Genomic DNA, 19265 nt, shown 5'->3' with positions numbered 1-19265 from the left:
TATCTTCAAGATTCCACTGCTGTTGAGAGACATTTCCAATGTAAAATTGATTTATGAATTATATTAACTAACTCTGTGGTGAATGAGGAGAATATTTCAATCCCAGCAGCAGAACCAACATAACAGAACTGAGAAGCCTGTGCTCAGTCTGGTTCAGCCAATAAGAATGAATAAATGAATGAAGCTTTAAATGAAAAATGTTCTCCCTCCGTTAATGTCTTTATAGCTTTTTTTATTGCTCCTTTGTATTAGATTTCTTTTTACAAATTAGTTGAGTAAAAATGTCCACGTGCATGCAGGCTTTCACACTTAGATTAAGTATTAAAAAAAAGGTTCAATTAACTATTATTTCTTAAACTCACATAACCACCCAGTTAGACTTGTTTTGTCACATCTGTCTTCATGAAATCACCTCTGTATCTCCATATCAATTACGTGTGTGTGTGTGCGTGTGTTTTTTTGTTATAGGGACCTGAATGTGTCACAATTTTACATGTTATACTCCCAGTCACTAGGTGGCGGTGGAACGCTTTGACTTTCCCCGTCATCGTCCGGATGAAGAAGATAATTCAGGTTCCGTTTCCAAGTCGGTTCACTTGGCGGGTAAAAGGCCGCCAAATCCAATCTCAGAGAAAAACAATCAAGCCTTGCTGACTCCGTGTGATGGAGACCACCGCCTCCTTTTAGCTTGACCCGCCTGTCATTAGTTGTCGGATGTTAGCTGTAGTCGCCTGTCATAGCTCTAGCTGCCTCGCTTCCTAAATGTGTCTTTAATGTTAGGCTGTTTGTTGAACCACCCCAGTGAAAGACTCGACTAATAACACAGACATGGAGGAACTCTTCAGCAAAGTGTTACAGGTGAACGTTAGGTGCAGGGACTGCGAGGAAAGGTAAGCTATCCCAGAGAGATGTTCAACTGCCTCTCTGCTGTGTTCATGTGAGAAACAAACAGTTTGTATATTCAGAGACAGAATGTTGATGTACACAATGACAGGAGAGGCTTGGAGGATAGAGCCAGTAGAAACAATGGACAAAATAAAGTAACTTTTCATTACTTTTCCAGTGTTCTCACACATTCAACCAGACCGCTCACCGCAGTCTCGTCGAACATGTTGATTATCTGAACTCATTTTCGGTTTGTCCATTTCTAACCACTGTTCACTGATCCCGACTGACAACGTTATGGTGTCACTGAGCGATGTGGCGCAGAAGAGAATATCCACTAGGCCCTTTTAGGCAAACTTTATCAATAACAGAAGATGGGTACAGTGACAAACTGCGATGAAACTGTAGATAAGATTAAACCACGATATAAACATCCATAATCTTGTATCAAGATGAAGGACAATACATTATTGACTAGATTAAATTAGTTAATATACACACCCGCAAAACCAAATAAGACAATATATGAACTTAACCTTTGCATAAAGGGATAGTTCACCATGAACAATGCCATAATACATTGAATTGATATTAAACTAAGATATAACAATAATTATCGTAATTTTGAAATCCTTATTAAAGAAAATAAAAAAAATGTGATCTATCTCCCACCTGGCCGGTGATTCGCAAGGCATTCGGTCTACCTCTTAGTTTGAAGCGATGGTGTGAAACATTTCTATTTCAATGGCTATAGAGCCCTAAACGAAACGGGTTTGGGTCTTGGACTGATTGTTACTCCCCTAATCAGGATGTATCTTGCAACATTTAAGTTTGACAAATGTGAGATGACAGTTTGTCAGTTGTGACAGATCAATTTAGTTGTAACGTAAACATGACCGATTATAATATTGTTAGTGATTTGCACTTGCAAAGTCCTGTGTCAATTGGTCTGATCTTGTGATGTCCATTCATAATTATAGTATGTAAAACAGATTGCAGTAGTGGGAGAGGAATATCACATTTGTTTGAATTAAATATAGAGGAAAGTGTCTGCCCAATTATTATCAAAACCGCCCATCTATGTTTGAATCAATTATTGTCAGAAAAGTTCAAAGTTATTTGTACAGTAGGTGCTGTTAGAAGAACATCATTTCTTTGTTTTCTGCCATGTCACATTATATAAATGTCGTTTTATTTATTAATTTTTTTACTGACCAGTACCATCAATCACCATAGCACAATCGAGTTTATGAAAGTTACAATGGGGGGTTTGATGGTAGTGGCATACATAGTGTTTTAAGAGGTTTAATAGTTTAATTTTGCAGGAAAGCAAATATTCGTGTAATCATCAATCTTCAGTTGACAACAAGTCCAGTGCACAAACGGGTGAGTAGGATATTTGTGAAAATAATCTAAATGAAGAGGAGACGTCTTCCTGGTGACTGACTTGTTGCCCTTGTTTCTGTTAGGATCTTCTCGTAAGACTAACCGATGATCTGGATCCATATTTTCTCTTCAACCTCTCTATATCAGAGGAAGATTTTCAAAGGTAAAGATTTACTTGTATAAGCTCAGTGTTTGAATGTAGGACGTCGTAAGCAACGTTCACTGATGATTTCTTTCTTTGTCATTGTCGGAGTAGTCTGAAAGTCCAGCAGGGGCTACTGATCGACTTTGCATCATTTCCTCAGAAGTTTATTGACCTGCTAAACCTGTGCTTCTCTGAGCAAGAGTCAGAGAATCCAAGGTACGATGTAATGCAAATGACACACAGTATTACATTGTTCAACTAAATCAGTTTAGATATAGATTCAAATTTATGTTTTGTAACTGGTTGCTGAAGAGAACTTGACATGGGCATGGTTTTTTATCTTAACATTAATCTAGTGGTTAGAAAAATATTAGACACCTTTCAATTTAATATACTTCACTAAAACAACAACAGACACTTAATGACCGTTTATTGTCTTTTCCACAGGTTTCTCCTGCACTTGTCATGTCAGTCTTCAATGCTTGAAGGCCCTGCTAACTTCAGTGTTGTTGAGACAAACGCATTCAAACACCTGAATCACTTGTCCTTACGCCTTGTTCAAGGTTCTGACAAGGAGATTAAGGACTATCTGGCAGTGCGTCTCTCATCTCTGAAGGTTTGCTCATTCAACATAATTCATCCTAATAATACTGTCTGGCATTTTGAAATTTCCATAGTCCCCTGTACAGAGTATAACATGTGAACAAAGATTCAAAACAAAATTTGAGCCATGTTTTTTTCCACCATGTGATGTTTATAAGGCCATGTCACCCCAATCTTTCAGGTAGAGAAGCAGGCCCTGGAGACACATCTTAAGAAGACTGAAGACGATCTGTCCAGACAACTGAGTTATGCTCAACAGGTGTGCTGTCATTGAATGTGGTGTTTAAATACTTAAGTTGAATGTAGCACTGTTACAATGGTAACTCTACTTTTCCTCAGGGTCTATCCTGTGCTGTGATATCCAAATCAGTGATTTGCTTATATAAAGTTCTAGATTTGGTGCAATAATCAAGGGGATGTTGACTGTATTAGATTTTGACTTCATATCAGTCTGCTGTTCTGTTCGAAAGTAATCCAACAAGTTAAAATGTTTAGCTACTTTGGTTACTAATCATGTTTGGACACAAATTTCAATACTTTCATAATTGCCATTTATTTTTTACTTTCATAAATTAGAAAATGGTAAAAGGTGAAAACCAAACACTAGCTATCCTAACATGTCTGAATTTCTCTCATAGACTCTATCTGAGAAGTCTAAAGAGTTGGACAAACTGCGTTCAGAGTGGACATGTCAGAGCAGCTCTCTGTCCAGCCGTCATTCTCAGGAGTTACAGTTGGAGAGAGAGAAGGCTGTGGAGGTAAGATCCCTATTTATTTTTTTCTGAGGCTTGCTCCAGAACAGAGTTAATCTAAAAGTCAACGAAAGACATCATATAGGGATTTAACAGAATAATTTTTTTATCACCGTATATGTTACCAAGTTGATCAATGGCACAGACGTGGAGTGTAGGGTTCTTAGACACTGTATTTATTTGTTCTTGATATTTTTCAGTTGCAAAGCAGGCTTCAGCAGCAGATTGAGCAGCTCCGTCAGGACTTGGAGAGCTCTCACAAAAAGAGTAGCCAGCAGCTTCATAGCAGAGTGACAGAGCTAGAGGCCTCTTGCAGAGAACTGACAGAGAGGAAATACAAGAACGAGTCTTCCATCAGAGACCTGAAGATTAAACTAGTCGGAGCAGAGGAGGTAAGTGAACAAGGACTCCATATGAGGGATGAATTTTTATCCTGAGATATTTCTATTTCTTTCTTCCTTTTGTTGTATCTGTTGCATGTTAAACACGTCCACTCACCCCGGAAGCGACGCGCAAGCGAGGCGGAAGCGAGGCGGAAGCGAGGCGGAAGCGAGGCGGAAGCGAGGCGGAAGCGAGGCGGAAGCGAAGCGGAAGCGAGGCGCAAGCGAGGCGCAAGCGAGGCGGAAGCGAGGCGCAAGCGAGGCGGAAGCGAGGCGCAAGCGAGGCGGAAGCGAGGCGGAAGCGAGGCGCAAGCGAGGCGGAAGCGAGGCGGAAGCGAGGCGGAAGCGAGGCGCAAGCGAGGCGGAAGCGAGGCGGAAGCGAGGCGGAAGCGAGGCGGAAGCGAGGCGCAAGCGAGGCGCAAGCGAGGCGGAAGCGAGGCGGAAGCGAGGCGGAAGCGAGGCGGAAGCGAGGCGGAAGCGAGGCGGAAGCGAGGCGCAAGCGAGGCGGAAGCGAGGCGCAAGCGAGGCGGAAGCGAGGCGGAAGCGAGGCGGAAGCGAGGCGGAAGCGAGGCGCAAGCGAGGCGGAGGCGCAAGCGAGGCGGCAGCGACGCGCAAGCGAGGCGGAAGCGAGGCGGAGGCGCAAGCGAGGCGGAAGCGACGCGCAAGCGAGGCGGAGGCGCAAGCGAGGCGGAAGCGACGCGCAAGCGAGGCGGAGGCGCAAGCGAGGCGGAAGCGACGCGCAAGCGAGGCGGAGGCGCAAGCGAGGCGGAAGCGACGCGCAAGCGAGGCGGAGGCGCAAGCGAGGCGGAGGCGCAAGCGAGGCGGAGGCGCAAGCGAGGCGGAGGCGCAAGCGAGGCGGAGGCGCAAGCGACGCGCAAGCGACGCGCAAGCGAGGCGCAAGCGACGCGCAAGCGACGCGCAAGCGAGGCGGAATGCAAGCGAGGCGGAAGCGCAAGCGAGGCGGAGGCGCAAGCGAGGCGCAAGCGAGGCGGAAGTGCAAGCGAGGCGGAAGCGAGGCGGAAGCGCAGCCCCAAGCCTCTGGCTCCAATCCACTCCCATGTTAAATCGTAATGCTGAACACACCGGACGCTGAAGCGTAGCGTTGCGCCGCGGCTGCATCGTGCCGTGCAGTGATCGGTTCGTCTATTTTTTTCGCTTGACACGAGCGTATCGCGACAGGAAACACACTGAAAAATGATTTTAAACGATATTGATGACATATTTGATATGATATAAATGATAAATTATGCATCCCACACTTTGTATTCACCTTCTGTTGTCCAGGAGTTTTAATTTTACCACTTTTACCGACCACATTATTAAATGTCCCTCTCTGCCCATCCACTACAGCCACACAAGCAGTCATAAAGATAAAAAGAGAGAGGGGGGGGGGCTACGTATTCTCCACATAGGTTTGAGTGGAGAATACGTAATTAACCCTCGACACCCGACATTTAACGGAGCAAACAGCTGAGAAGTTCGTCAACATGGATGACATTAAATGAATAATTATAGTGGAGAAGTACAGTGAGTTGTATGATCCTCGGAACATGTTGTATAAAGACAACACTAAAAATGACACATGTTGGGATGCTGTTGCAGTTCATTTTGGAGCAACAACTAAGTATATGCTTGAAAAAAATTATTAAATGCCGTTTTTACTGCAGGCTGAGAACAGCGGCGCTTCGGCGTCGCTACCGCGTCCGGTGTGAACCCGGCGTTAGTCAAATTTCTATCGCATGCCTCAAATAGGTGCTACACTACTGAGTTGGAAAAGAAATATTCATGAAGTAACCCTAACAACTAGAAGGGCACTCTAAAAGTACCTACCTCCCAAGGCTGATTGGCTGATTTTTATCACCATAGTGCATTCAGAAATCAGATGCCTATACCAAGAAAGAAAAAATCCTACTCCAACTCAGATGTGATCCTCTTTTTTTTCAAAATATTCTCTTATCAGAATAATATTTTACAGAGAGAAACTTAGACTATAACCTCATATAGCCTAGAATGAACATGTCCACTGTTGCTGATATATGGAGCAATCAAATTTTGGCATCGACTGGATAGCAAAGTATTAGTCTCTTGATATCCCCATGTCTGTTGCAGTGTTTAGTTGACTTGTGGGATTGTGCTCCTGCTCCTATGTGTGTTACCTCTGTAGGAGTGCCAGCGCTCAAAGCAGCAAGTTCTGTCGCTGAGGAGAGAGAACAGCACTTTGGATACAGAGGTCCATGAGAAAGAGCGTTTAGTGAACCAGCTGCAGATGAGAGTGGCTGTTCTAGACCAGGAAGTCAAAGATAAGGATCAGCTGATGCGCCGCACAAAAGAGGTGCTGGAAGCCACTCAGCAACAGAAGGTAGGAAACGCATTCACAGCCCACTTTACTGTATACTTAATATTATTTCCTGATCCTATGCCAGACAGACAACCTACTACTATTACGTCACCTGAGACACTTTAATAACAGGTCTGAAGACACATAAATACGTTAATACCAGGTCTGAAAGTTTAGGTAAGCGTCACCTCCAATTAGTGTCTGTTTTAAGACACTTTTTAGGGTTTTTTGTAGTTTTTCCTTACTCTTGCTGAGGGTTAAGGACAGAGGATGTCACACCCTGTTAAAGCCCTATGAGATGAATTGTAATTTGTGAATATGGGCTATACAAATAAAATTTGATTGATTGATTGATTTAAACTTGTTGAAAACCATTCACTATTAGTATAATAATGCATGTCTCATTTAAATTAGCATTGACACTGACTGCAGAGGAGAGAAAAGAGGGGAAAGCAAGCCAAAGATAACCATTCAGAAGCAATGAAATTCCAATAACAATAACATTAACTAATTATCAACCAATAAAATATTGACTTCTAATTAGTGATGTCAGTTAAACGCTTTATTAACAACGTCAATTTTTTTCTCGCGAGATTAACGCAGAGTTGCCAACTCTCAAGCCCCCCGCTCTCTCGCTCAGAGACACAGTGAGATCAGAGCTCGTTCACGTGAAGCAGCCGCTCACTTCCACACGGAGGGGAACCCGGACAGACCTGGGTCTGTGTGAGGGGTTCCGGGGTTCCGGGAGTTACGGCGTGACAATAACTTGACTGAGAGGGCGAGAACAGTCAAATTCAGCTAGCTTCCAACGGGGCTTAGTTTAGAGTACAGCTCGCTTATTTTCAAGTGTTACCAGTGAATGGATCCCGTTTAACTACCACAAGAGTTGTTCATCTTCGAATAAAGATCTCAATGACGAAACACGCTTTGTTTTTTCTATTTTCACTGCATTGTAATATAGCCTATAAATAGTGAATTTTAATATGAAAATATTGATGATTAATCGAAAATCGATCGTTAATTCTCCCAACGATCGATTAAGACAATTTAATCGAATGCCCATCCCTAGTTCATTTACGCTGAGTTTAAAATAATTCATATGCTTTTAAAGAAATACGCTAAAATATAAGCAGGCATACTTGGGTTTGTATAATTTAAGGTATACTGTATGCCTTGGAATTCTCATTGTTAGTTTGATTACTACATTGTCACTTTTTCGCGAATACACCGAGATTTCACAAAATGATCGGTCATGGAAATTTAGTTTAAAGTCATGGAAAAGTCATGGAAATCCATTGGTCAAAATGTGTATGAACCCTGAATATATATCCAAAGCAAATTATTGTATATCTTATTCCTCTATGGCATAGTCCACAAATGAGTAAAAGCTCATCAATCGCACTGATGCATTATGTGGCGTTCTGTATAACCATGAACACATTGTGTAGCTTAGTTCGAATCAATCTCACAAATGCCCTTTACTGCATAAAATCATTAGTGTACTAGAGTACTTATCCGCATTTCGTTTTCTGTTCTCAGGAATCAGTAGAAGAAAATGCTGAAAATAAAGAACTTCAGATGAAAAAGTTTGAAGCAACGGTGAAAACACTATCTGAGGAGCTTTTAAAGGTTTGTGAGGCTGGATGCAGTGTGTCCATCTGCTGGTATAATTTAACACCAAAACTGAACACATGATGAGATCATTTATTATCTCTTTATGAGCTCACATTAAAATCCTAGACCAACACTCTGAGGTGTTCCTGTATGATCCATGAACCAGGTTTAGACTTTCATAAAGTGAGGATGACATTTTAAATGCTGCTAAACTCAGTTGCATTAGATAGGTGTTTCTGTCCTTTAAACTAGTTTCATTGATATAGACAAACTAAGTATTGGTCTGTGCCTAATGTTTGAATATGGTCCATGTCCACCTTTATTTATTTTATTATTCTTATCCAGGCGAATGGTATCATTAAGAAGCTGCAGGGGGAAGTTCGAGGCCTAGTTGGAAAAATAAAAGTCAAAAACACTGTGACCGTGTCACAGGAGAAGCTCCTGCAGGACACATCTGAGAAACTTCAGAATGTCGAGAAAGATCTACAGAGCGCTCAGCAGCAGGTCATCACCAAGGACGAGCAGGTATGTCATCAAATCATAAAAAGGAATTTGAATTGCTATTGGATTAGCTCCAAGCCAACGTGTGAGCTCAAAGTCAGATTATGTTTATTTTGCGAAGTATCAAAAATCAAACATTTGCCTCTCAGGGCTGAGCCAACTGTACAGAACATGACAAGGAAAGGCCTACCGTGAAAACTTTATGGTTTTTTTTTAGCACTGGTGGTATTTCTTCCAGTCCTCCTGCTGGCCATTCCGACTACGACGCATGGGTCTGTGGGTTTTTGAGAGGTTCGGTGAGAGAAGGACTCTAGCAAAACTCTAGAGATATTTTATATAATAAGAACATTTTTAGTCCACAATGAAAAATGTGTCTGGTTGGTCTAGTCAAATTAAAGTTACACTGAATCCGTAGCAGGACAAACAAACATACTTACACATCTGTCCTGTGTTGTGAAAATCAGAAACCAAGAGAGAGAAATTTGTCTTCTGTTAGTACCTCCCATCTTTGTATTAATTCATCACTATACTGTAAGTTATCCTCCTACATAGAATAACTTGTTGTGAATTAGTCCAGTTATAACAATAGTCTATGTATTTTACAGGTGTCAAAACTGAAGGAGCAGTTGGAGCTGACAGTACAGAAGCTAAATGAAAGCAGCGAAGTGTTGAAAACGAATGAGAATGGTAAGGATGCTTGTTACAACATAAGTCAAAATTCTGCTTGGAATAACAATTGTCTGAAAATGTTTACACAAGTTAACTTCTTAACCCCCGAACACTAACGTACAATAAGTAATACCACGAACGTTGGGTAAATTTTGCCCCATATAATATACCAGATTAAAAAATATTTCTCATCAAATTATATCAATGTACAATTCAAAGTACTCTTCTTTTATTTTCCCTGTTACAACATCTCATAATACAAATAAAGAAGGTATCCTGTAACAAAAATTAGGGGGTCGTTAAAGAAAAATTCCTAAAAAATAAAATAATAGAGCTGGGAACTTGTTCTTTGGTCCAGCTGTTCCTGGGACATGTCGGGTGAAGGCACAGTCTCCCTGCATCATTTACAACATATATATATATATCATATTATCCCCCAAAAATGTACCCTCTCTAACACTAACGTGGGGTGAAAAAAAAAAAAAACGGGATGGGAGCAGGGAAACTAGCCGACCTTCTATGACGTTAGTGAGCAGCATGAAGCTGCCCAAGTATCCATAACTATCAGACAGTAGCAACACAATGAAAAATCCCATGAGCACACTCGCTCGGGGAAAAAAACACCCGTCAGTGTTCTAGGGTTAAAAAAAAAGTAAAAAGAGTAATTATATTAAGAATGTACAAATAAAATAATCCATTATTGAGACTTCAAAGTTAAGAAAATGACTGAATTTCTAAATTAAAGTGAAAAGGAATAAGAACTGGAAAACATATAGGAAATAAATAAGAAAAAATTGTGTCTTATTGTCACCAAATCAAAGAGACAGTTTGAAGAGGGTCTATCACAAACTCAGATCATTACATTTGAATGTTAAGGAATGAGGTTCAAGCTGTGTTATGTCAGTTTTGTTTCACTCTCATCTCGGTATCATTTTTCTTTTTACACAGTTATAAATTGGCTGAACAAGCAGCTGAATGAAAAGCATCTGTCCAGAAATCCACAGCCTCCGCAATGTGTGGGGAATCCTTCAGTTTTATCCACAACCCCTGGACTAAGGGTAGGATGTTCTAGCTGTGTCACAGGACATACATTCTTTGTTGGCTTTGTCCCTTCCACTTGCTCACAGTTTAAAGCATACAATCACCATGTTATCACACAAATCAGATAAAACAGTAAATTTAGATATATTAATGATGTTTTATATTTGTATTAAGTTTTTATTTGTATAATTTAACGCTGAAACCAGTTAAAGGCATCATTGTATTTTTTTTCAGGCACAGTTTTATCCTCAAACTGTCAAACCGGTTATATGTCCTGGGATGAGGGTGGATGTCACCCCTGCTGAACAGCGAGCAGCGCAGCCAGCCAGCAGACAGATGTGAGTTTAATTTGTCTTTCAGACCAAGAGCTGGTGATGTGTGAGCAGTAATGAATCGATCAGGTTCGCTTTTTTAGATATTTGGCTAATATCAGTTAAAAAGGCTCAAAAAAATGAAAAGGACTACTTTCAATAACATGCAATGCCTTCTGTGTTGACTGACATACAATATATTAGATTGGGGGTGGTCATGGTTTAGGATATGAAGAGGGTTGCCCACTAAAAAGAAGCCTTCCCCTGACAGAATGGTTTGTAATAGAGACGCATTGTCCCTGTCACACAGAGGTTGCAGGTCCTCTGATTCTCTGACTGGCCGTGATCTGCATTTCCGCAACATAAAGTAACCAACATCTAATACACACCTATTTTCACATTCAGACTACACTTTTTTATTCACCTGGCCTGTATTAGCTCACGAATTTTCAATTGTGCTTTTATAATAGCGTTTACCGACAACATTTTTCCCTTGGTTATATGCTTGGTTTTTGTTTCTCTCAAAAATTGCAATGAGAGATCGATTGTGCATTATGATATTTTTCTGTGGGTCGGGCTTTGTAGGTTGGCTCAATGTAAGAAATAAAATCCTTCAGTGTAAAGAGGACTTAGCAATGCCACTACTGTTTAGTTCTTAAGCGTTAAGGCTGGAAGTGTGACTTAGTGTTCCTAAAGTGCATATGTTTTACTCCTCAGTGGTGACTACCCAGGTCTGGATTCAAAGTATTTTGAGAGGAGAGATGACAGCATCCCAATCTACGGTCTGTCATCTAACCTGCTCCACAGAGGTAAAACTCATCAGCTAAATATGTAAAGTACCTTGAGACAATGCATATTATGATTTGTAAAATACAAATTGAATTGAATTAGAGTACTGCATTGACTCTTAGTTACAGATTATTCGGCATACACAATAAATACTGGTTTCAGGTGACCAATCTTGAAGTCAGTATTGATAGTTTGAGGCCATTGATGCTGGTACAATTTCTATTGTCCAATATTCCGTTCAAGATGCTCATGGTGTCAAGCAAGTGTTTATTTAATTTGTAATCCTCGCTGTGACAAAACAGACAAGCACATTGCTCCCCAGAAACAGTTTGCTGTCTTTTACAACATGTGTGGAAAAGACTTCCATTGACAAAAATCTAAACAAACTTGCTGTCGATTATTAAACCTCTCCTTGGTTTCATAGTTCCATTATCATTTTACTTTCACTTCACGTGTTAGTATACAGTGCAGTTTTAAATCTTCTGCCTGTGCACTGACAGCTATGCTATGATGCTTACTGATCATGTCTGACCTTACCCGACCCTGTATTTTTTCTGGGTTGAGCTGTAATCTGGCTGACATTGTGTCGTCTGACCCAGGCACTAAGTGATTAGTGTAGTCTGCTTTTTTCCATACGACTTCATGCATTTGATATCGAACTCTGAAAGTTGAGTGATTGTACAGAGTTAAAACAATATTTAACAACGTACTGTCAGACCTCAAGTGAAGGCCAGTTGTTTCCTCCTCTTCTGAACAGACCCTGGAAGCTGCAGTCTGCTGTCATAGCCACCTCCTGGCACCTCACACATGCATCTTCGAAGTGTCGACACAAACACACCGAGCCTTTTAGTTTGTAGTATAATGCTAATTAATTAGATAATTGAAATTAATCCTCCATTTCTTAAAATTGTTCTTTTCAGAGTTCACTCAGCAAACAAAGCCTCCTGTAGCTTCTGCTTACTTCTCTGCCTGACTGAAAGACTCTCAAATCAAGGTGGAAGCAAAACCATAATAATTGTTTGTCTTCAGCTCATTTACAGAACTTTAACTGACCTGCTGTGCTACAGAAACTTGTTTTTTGGTGGCTATTGTTGACGTTTTAATTTATTTGCCAATGATCTACATGTCTGTCTTCTCATTTGTTGGTGAGATAAATGCTGTTAAGACTGGTCGATTCCAATGATCATGAAGAATGTATTTTTCTTCTTTCGCATTCACAGCATTATTTGCATTAAAAGTATTTATTTTATGTGTCTAGTATTTCTTTTATAAAGTGTAATAAACAGATGTCCATCCTCATTGATGCTTACAGTTATTTCATTGATTGATGTAATCTCTCTTTAAGCCACATCAAATTAAAAAAATGTGAGGTGGAAATATTGGTGGGTTTCAAAGTTTACCTTCTCATTGCTCTGTCATCTTACTCTTTAATTTAAAGACGTGTTAGCAAAAGTGTTAGCAATAAAATATAGCTCTACTGACAGCTCTAAAACAATCATGACATGGAAAGTACTTATTAACTCAGGAAACCCTGTTTGTGAAACACGTGGCAAAATGGAAGTCATTTACTTTTGAAGGGGGTCAATGTGTAACAACTAGCCAAATATAAAATTCATAGTCCAAAAAATATAATGCAACATATTACCAGAAAGTTGAGGTGGTCTGCCTTATGATAAAAAAAAAAAGCAAATTCCCTCTGTGGTCCTTTGCCAGCCCTCCCCCTCCTCTGTGCCTTAGTGGGACTGTCCATCGGGCCCACCAATATAATTCCAGGTTGGATGTAAAATAATTAACTTTGTTTTCTATTTCTTATTTGCTGAACCTTTTGCCTGCCATTCAGGGTGCATGTTAGCCATGTGTGCCTGGTCAACGACTGGGCTACTCTTCAACCTTCAGCTCAAGTTTGAAGAAGATCATTGCAAATGTTTGATTGAATTTTCACTCGGGGTTTTGCCTTCCTCAGTAATTTTTTACCTTAATTTGTGTGTTTGTATCTAAATATATTCTGGAATTACATCATTTTCAATAAAATAGAAGATGCCACAGATATATGTATGTCATCTGATTATGTAGGCCTATGTGGTGGCTATTTTATCCTGATTCATACCCCACACTTGGTATATATCTGTTAATAATTGAGGCATTTTGAGTAGTGTTCTACAAAACGAAGCAGGTCATTGGAAGAAGTTTGAATGACAGACCTTGTTACTTTATTGAACATGTTCTGTAAGATATTAGGACTCAAACCATTATTGTATGCGTTAGAGACAATTCAAGAAGTCTTCTGAACAGTCGTAAATTGGTGTGCTTGTGTTTCAGGGCCTCTCGAGTTCTGGGATATTTCTGGGTTCAGGTAAAGGCTTGGGACATATGGGATGGAGAGCTGGGTCACTGTAGGCCAAGAATCCATTGCAGGGACCGATGAAGAAGGGGAGCACTCTTTCTCTGTTAGTTGGGCCTTTAGCATGGGGTGGGGGTCCTTGACCGCCAGCAAAGGAAGGAGGACCATGACCATGAGCATGGGGTGGGGGTGCACTTCCGGCAAAGGAAGGAGGACCATGACCATGACCATGAGCATGGGGTGGGGGTCCACTTCCAGCAAAGGAAGAGTGGCCATGACCATGAGCATGGGGTGGGGGTCCACTTCCAGGAAAGGAAGGAGGGCCCTGGCCGTGACCGTGAGCATGGGGTGGGGGTGGGGGTCGGCCCCCCCCAGCTGAGGGATGATGAACAGCAGGGGAAGGGTGGCCAGCAGGACGAGGAAGGTGCATTAGATGAGGGTATTGACACCGGGGCTCCTTCTCACCCGGGCCGAGAGCAGTTGTGTTCTGTTCAGGAGAACAAACAGGAGTTAGTTGAGGTGTGTATATAACTATAAATAACCTCATAAATGGACTCACCAATGCAGGATAGTATTCACAGTCAACAGACTGAAGCCCAGATCCTCGTGTATAAGATGATCTGCAGAAAGCGTGACGCTTTAGAGGGAAGAGAGAGAGACAATGAGACGAATGGGACACTGAATGATCAAAATATTCACCATCAAACTCAAAGACATACTGTTACTACTGTATATTGGAAAACAAGGCACTGCCTATAGCTCCTCTTCAAGACTTTCATAACACTGTGGGGATCATGGACATGGATATATAAAAAAAAAAAAAAAACGCCAAAAATATTCATAGAAAAGAACAAAACAACAATAAATAGACTTTCAATGAGATACATAAATTAACAAATGAAGTAAAATACTTGTACAGCTTTAACCTTAATCTATATGAATAATTAAATGAATCACTTACTACTACTCTTATTACTGCTAATACTGTTCCTACTACCAATACAAATAGCACAAAGTCTTCTAAGTGCTTCACAGTAACTAAAATAAAACACACAAACAATGAGAGAAAAACAATGATTACATGAGATCTAAACTGCGTGTTAATCCCAGGTGATCTGCAGTTTCAGAAATAATCAAACCCTGCGTAAAAATATTAGAAACACTTATCTCAGTTTGCATTCTATACTACTTGCTACTTTACTTTCTTACTGACCCGCTATTTTGAGCTATATTCTTATTCAATTCTCAGATTTCAATCGAACGATTCTACAGTTTTAGCAGAGACAGAAAAAATAGACCCCATGATCACACCACTTTAACCAATCAGGTTTTAGACTGAGTTAAGGCCGCCCACCCAATTAACATAAGGACACAGAAATGTGAAAGGTATGTAGAAATACAGACAGAGAGTTTTCCTCACGAACAGTATTTATGCTTATGTGCTTATTTTCCTTTCATATGTTCCCAGCCAGTTCTTGTATGTATGTCTAAATATTTGTTTCAATTAAATTGTTTGGAATGAGGTGTTGTGAAGTAGTGATGTCATCAAGGATCTAAAATGCTTGAGATTGCCTTGTGTCTTTTGTTTAAGACACAAGGCATGAATACTGCTATCTTATCAGTTCAGTACACTGTGTGGGGTTGTACATCCTCCCAAAATCTCTGTGTGTAAGAGTTGTACTTACCGCTCTGTCAGGGCAGAGGGGGTCGCATGCTTGAATGGCAATTCTGGATCCCATTGGGCAATGAGTCTCCACAATTACGAACTCAGAACTGTAATACATCCCCTGCGACGACATCCACTGAGAGAGGAGGAGGTCAGAGTAAATCAGGGAAACATGCAGGGTTTAAAGGGATGGGATACAGATGTGCTGCTGTGTGATCTCAAATTTGGAATGGCACTTGTCAATGAGGGGATAAAGCAAATTTTCAGGTCAGATGTCAGGGTTTGATTAAGTTTGGCAAGTAGTGCTTATGTTTAGACTAGGTCTACTGTGTGTGTGTGAGTGTATGTGTGTGTGTGTGTAGAAAATCTTTGTACCCCACTCATCACCCGTCCCACTTCCTGCAGGACGTAGAAGTGCTCGTTGGTACTGTTAATGTTCTCTTCGTGCACAGCTTTTTCAATAGCTGTGAGAGCCTCAGGGCTGTTGAGTGGGGTCAGCACGGGACAGTCAGGGCACATCCTGCTCATCTCCCTGTTGGTTTTCTCTACATACACACACACACAAATAATTATTGTTGTGAATCAACCGACTTTCTCATTTGTTTGTGAGGTGAAATATGATGATATCTGCACAGCGTTGTTTCACAGTGAGAAAGTGTAATTGTTTTTACATACGCTCATGCAATAAGTAACCCTTTTCATAGAGAACATGAGGGTGTGTCAATGGGTGAATGGCAATAACTACTGCAAAGGGCATTGCTGCAAAAAAGGGCTTTGCTAAATAGAACATTTCTAGGAATAATCAGTACAGAGCTTAAAATTAGATCCTTTTTTATTTATTCTGATTCTACTTGAATCAAAAACATAGTGGAGTGGACAATTATGAAGAGAAGCCCACCTTGTCGCGTGTCACAGTCATATCTTGGGACAGTAGCATTGCCATCTTTTACAGCCATCATGACGGTGCAGTTTGCTATCACCGCCTGCAGGGAAACAGAGACAGTAAACTCTAGAGACCTCCAAGCGTCTTTCGAAGAAAGTCAAGATCCTGGATAAAAGAGGATAGCATACAGTTTATAAAGGGGAACTATTTAAAATAAATAGTGGTTTAGCATTTACACGCTCTGTGACATGACGGGTCTCACAGTCCTCAAAGTGTTTAGGGCTGATAGAGTGACACTTTGTCTCCAGAAGGTCCAAGTGTAGCTCAATGGTACATCCTTCCTCAACCTGGAAACAACAGAGAGGAAATCATTCTTTTTCAGGTAAATAAAGCTTTTCCTGTGCCCACAGAATGGCCAACAGTCTCATATTCTCACCACTCAGACATTGTGCTTGTCATGAATAGCCGATGGAATATAATCATTAAAATATGCATTAGACTCATAACATCTCAAGGTCCAAAAAAAAACTCATTATTCCCCAGAACTCGTCATGGGCAGTAGTTACTCACTCCATTCCTGCAGGTAGAGCTACAGTTTACAATTAATAAATAATTACCCATCTTATTTAGAAATTTAATATTAGAATCTACAATGTTGAACCTAATAAGACAAAAAATACAGTCTGAGCTGGTGAGACAGTAAATTTGTTGTTAAATCTAAATACTAAATATTTTCATAGGACCACAACATCACAGTCAAACCTAAAGAAAACATTTCTCCTGTTCTGCATCCAATACCTTATCCATTTTGGTCTCCTTGATCTCACTGAGCCGGAACTTGTAGCCATGTTTGTGGTGCTTGTTGATGTCATGTACAGCCAGACGTGCCGCCGCAGCACTGTGATCCTCATTGCACATCACCGGCTCCAATACTGGAGAAGCCCGGCAGAGCAGCACCACTGAGGCCAGCAGCACCAGGACATTTAATGCCTTCATGGTGCAGAGGAGAGAGACAGCACTGACTACTGCAGCCAGGCATGTTATATAGACCTGGGCAGATTAACAAGAACCAGTGGGAGGGGGAGAGAGTGGCAAACAGGGGGAGAGATAAGGGGTTGGAGGGAGATAGGAGAGAGAAGCATGAGGACAAGGCCACAGCACTGTCAAGAAGAACAAACAGAGACTTTATCCTGAGCAGCTGAGCTTGTTTTGGAACCACCCTGTCAGTCTCTTCAGCCTTTTCCTGCCACTATACGAGCACTTTACTTGATGAGATGCATTCACAGCTTCATAACTTCTAATGTTGCACTTGTACTGCATACTGTAGGAGCACTACTACACCCAGTGAGAGTCATGTCGGCTGGGACGCTGTCGAGCTGCCACAACAGACCCAAATATATATGACAGTTTTCTGTGCTTTGGTTCAGAAGCTGGTCAGATGAAATCTGCCTGGTCTTTAGTGAGCAACAATTACTCATCACAGAACTCTGCATCACCATCACGACCACTATTCAGCTATTTACACCCATATGAAAAAACAAATGTTTCCCTAAGTGTCTTTTTTTGCAACTTTTTTTAATCACCTGAGGCCGTTTTGATAAAAAGAACCAGCATATCTTTGCAAAGGACACTTATAATATTAGCCATAAGCTAGGGACGAACCAAACATCTGCCACCATCGGGTGCTGAATGAACGTCTCTTTCTAGCTTTCAAGACCTCAGGAAGTCAGGTGAGTTGGTATGAAGAGTGATGGAGAAGAGCTCATGGTTAATTTCAGTTTCCAGTTGCAGTTTGGTTGAGTTCAGGTTGGTTAAGGCTACAATGCTTCTCTGTAGGTTTAGAGAAAAAACATTGTACGGGATGATTACAACAAGACTACTTGATATACAATATATCTACTCAAATATTTGACCATTACTGGCAATAACTCCTACATTTCAATTATCGTTTGCTGCTCCCTTAATTTCTATCAGACACTTTAAACATTGACACACCTTCAATTATGTTAAAAAAATGCTTCATACCACAACTCGGGTAAGGGAAAAAAACAAAGTTTCCTGGGTCAATGACTGGAGCAAGGTTTGGTAACCGGCAGATGAAAATTTTAATTTAGTTGTGTTCACTTTCTCGCAGCATCTATTGATCTTTCCTGGAAGAGGGATCCCTCACATGTGGCTGTGTCTGAGGCTTCTATTTTTTTCATCTGTTAATAGTTATTTTGTTAGTTTTTCCTTACTCTTGTTGAGGGTTAAGGGAGGAGGATGTCACACAATGTTAAAGCCCTATGAGACAAATTGTGATTTGGGAATATGGGCTATACAAATAACGTTTGATTAATTTATTGATAAAAAAGGTCCTTTCCTAATATTAACCTGCTATAAATCTCTCTGCCATACAGAACTTTTCCCATGTGACTCGTGGAGGTGTGCGGGAAAGACTCAAATGTGGGGCCTTTATTTTATTGTCTCCATCAAGGAGGTTATTTTCCTCTGCAAGTTTTTTGTACGTCTGTCTAATTTTTAGAAAGATCACACATATATAGTAATACTGGACGATTAACACAAGAGCTGATAATGTTGGAAGGCTAGAACAGAACAGGTTAGTCAGGAGAATGATACTGACAACAACATAATGTCAAGGTTAGGAGTCATACCAGGTGACTGAAAAATAAATATGTACAGAGTCAGCAATGGGATGATGTGCGAATCAGGCTCCCACATTTAATAATTATCAGGAATCGACCACTTCATTTTCTGGCTACATATAAATCATCTATTCATTCATTCATTCCTCTCTCAATGTGAAGCAGCTGTCCCCATATATACACTCCTGATTAAAATCTTAAGACCAGTTAAAAAATTGCACTGTTGATCTGCTGATGAACAGCCTACTTCAGTTAAATTGTTGTTTTCAATAAATAGCCTGCTCACAACTTTTAGGCTCTTGTTCCCATTTCTTCT

At 40.7% G+C, this 19265-nt stretch overlaps 2 protein-coding genes across 3 annotated transcripts; one reads left to right on the top strand and one right to left on the bottom strand.

Annotated features, from left to right (window-relative positions):
• Positions 1 to 557: 557 nt before the first annotated feature.
• sass6 (SAS-6 centriolar assembly protein) lies at positions 558 to 13785 on the top strand. Of its 2 annotated transcripts, XM_062394933.1 has the most exons (17): positions 558 to 890; positions 2211 to 2271; positions 2355 to 2434; positions 2528 to 2632; positions 2864 to 3032; positions 3201 to 3278; positions 3658 to 3777; positions 3972 to 4163; positions 6316 to 6510; positions 8029 to 8118; positions 8449 to 8628; positions 9210 to 9291; positions 10222 to 10331; positions 10549 to 10652; positions 10936 to 10992; positions 11343 to 11434; positions 12335 to 13785. In XM_062394933.1, exons 1-17 carry the CDS (start codon positions 829 to 831, stop codon positions 12385 to 12387), a joined length of 1830 nt encoding a protein of 609 aa, XP_062250917.1. In that variant the 5' UTR covers positions 558 to 828; the 3' UTR covers positions 12388 to 13785. The 2 variants fall into 2 exon arrangements, with proteins under 2 accessions (XP_062250917.1, XP_062250918.1); XM_062394934.1 differs by lacking the exon at positions 10936 to 10992 and having other exon boundaries at positions 560 to 890.
• ahsg1 (alpha-2-HS-glycoprotein 1) lies at positions 13598 to 17332 on the bottom strand. The gene is made up of 7 exons (XM_062394935.1): positions 17103 to 17332; positions 16541 to 16651; positions 16320 to 16404; positions 15797 to 15966; positions 15441 to 15557; positions 14315 to 14392; positions 13598 to 14242 (listed from the first exon to the last, which is right to left on the bottom strand). Exons 1-7 carry the CDS (start codon positions 17298 to 17300, stop codon positions 13730 to 13732), a joined length of 1272 nt encoding a protein of 423 aa, XP_062250919.1. The 5' UTR covers positions 17301 to 17332; the 3' UTR covers positions 13598 to 13729.
• Between the last annotated feature and the right edge of the window lie 1933 nt (positions 17333 to 19265).

Source organism: Platichthys flesus, chromosome 9 (assembly GCF_949316205.1).
Source record: "Platichthys flesus chromosome 9, fPlaFle2.1, whole genome shotgun sequence".
NCBI lineage: Eukaryota > Metazoa > Chordata > Actinopteri > Pleuronectiformes > Pleuronectidae > Platichthys > Platichthys flesus.
This window is presented reverse-complemented; position numbering and strand designations above follow the sequence as displayed.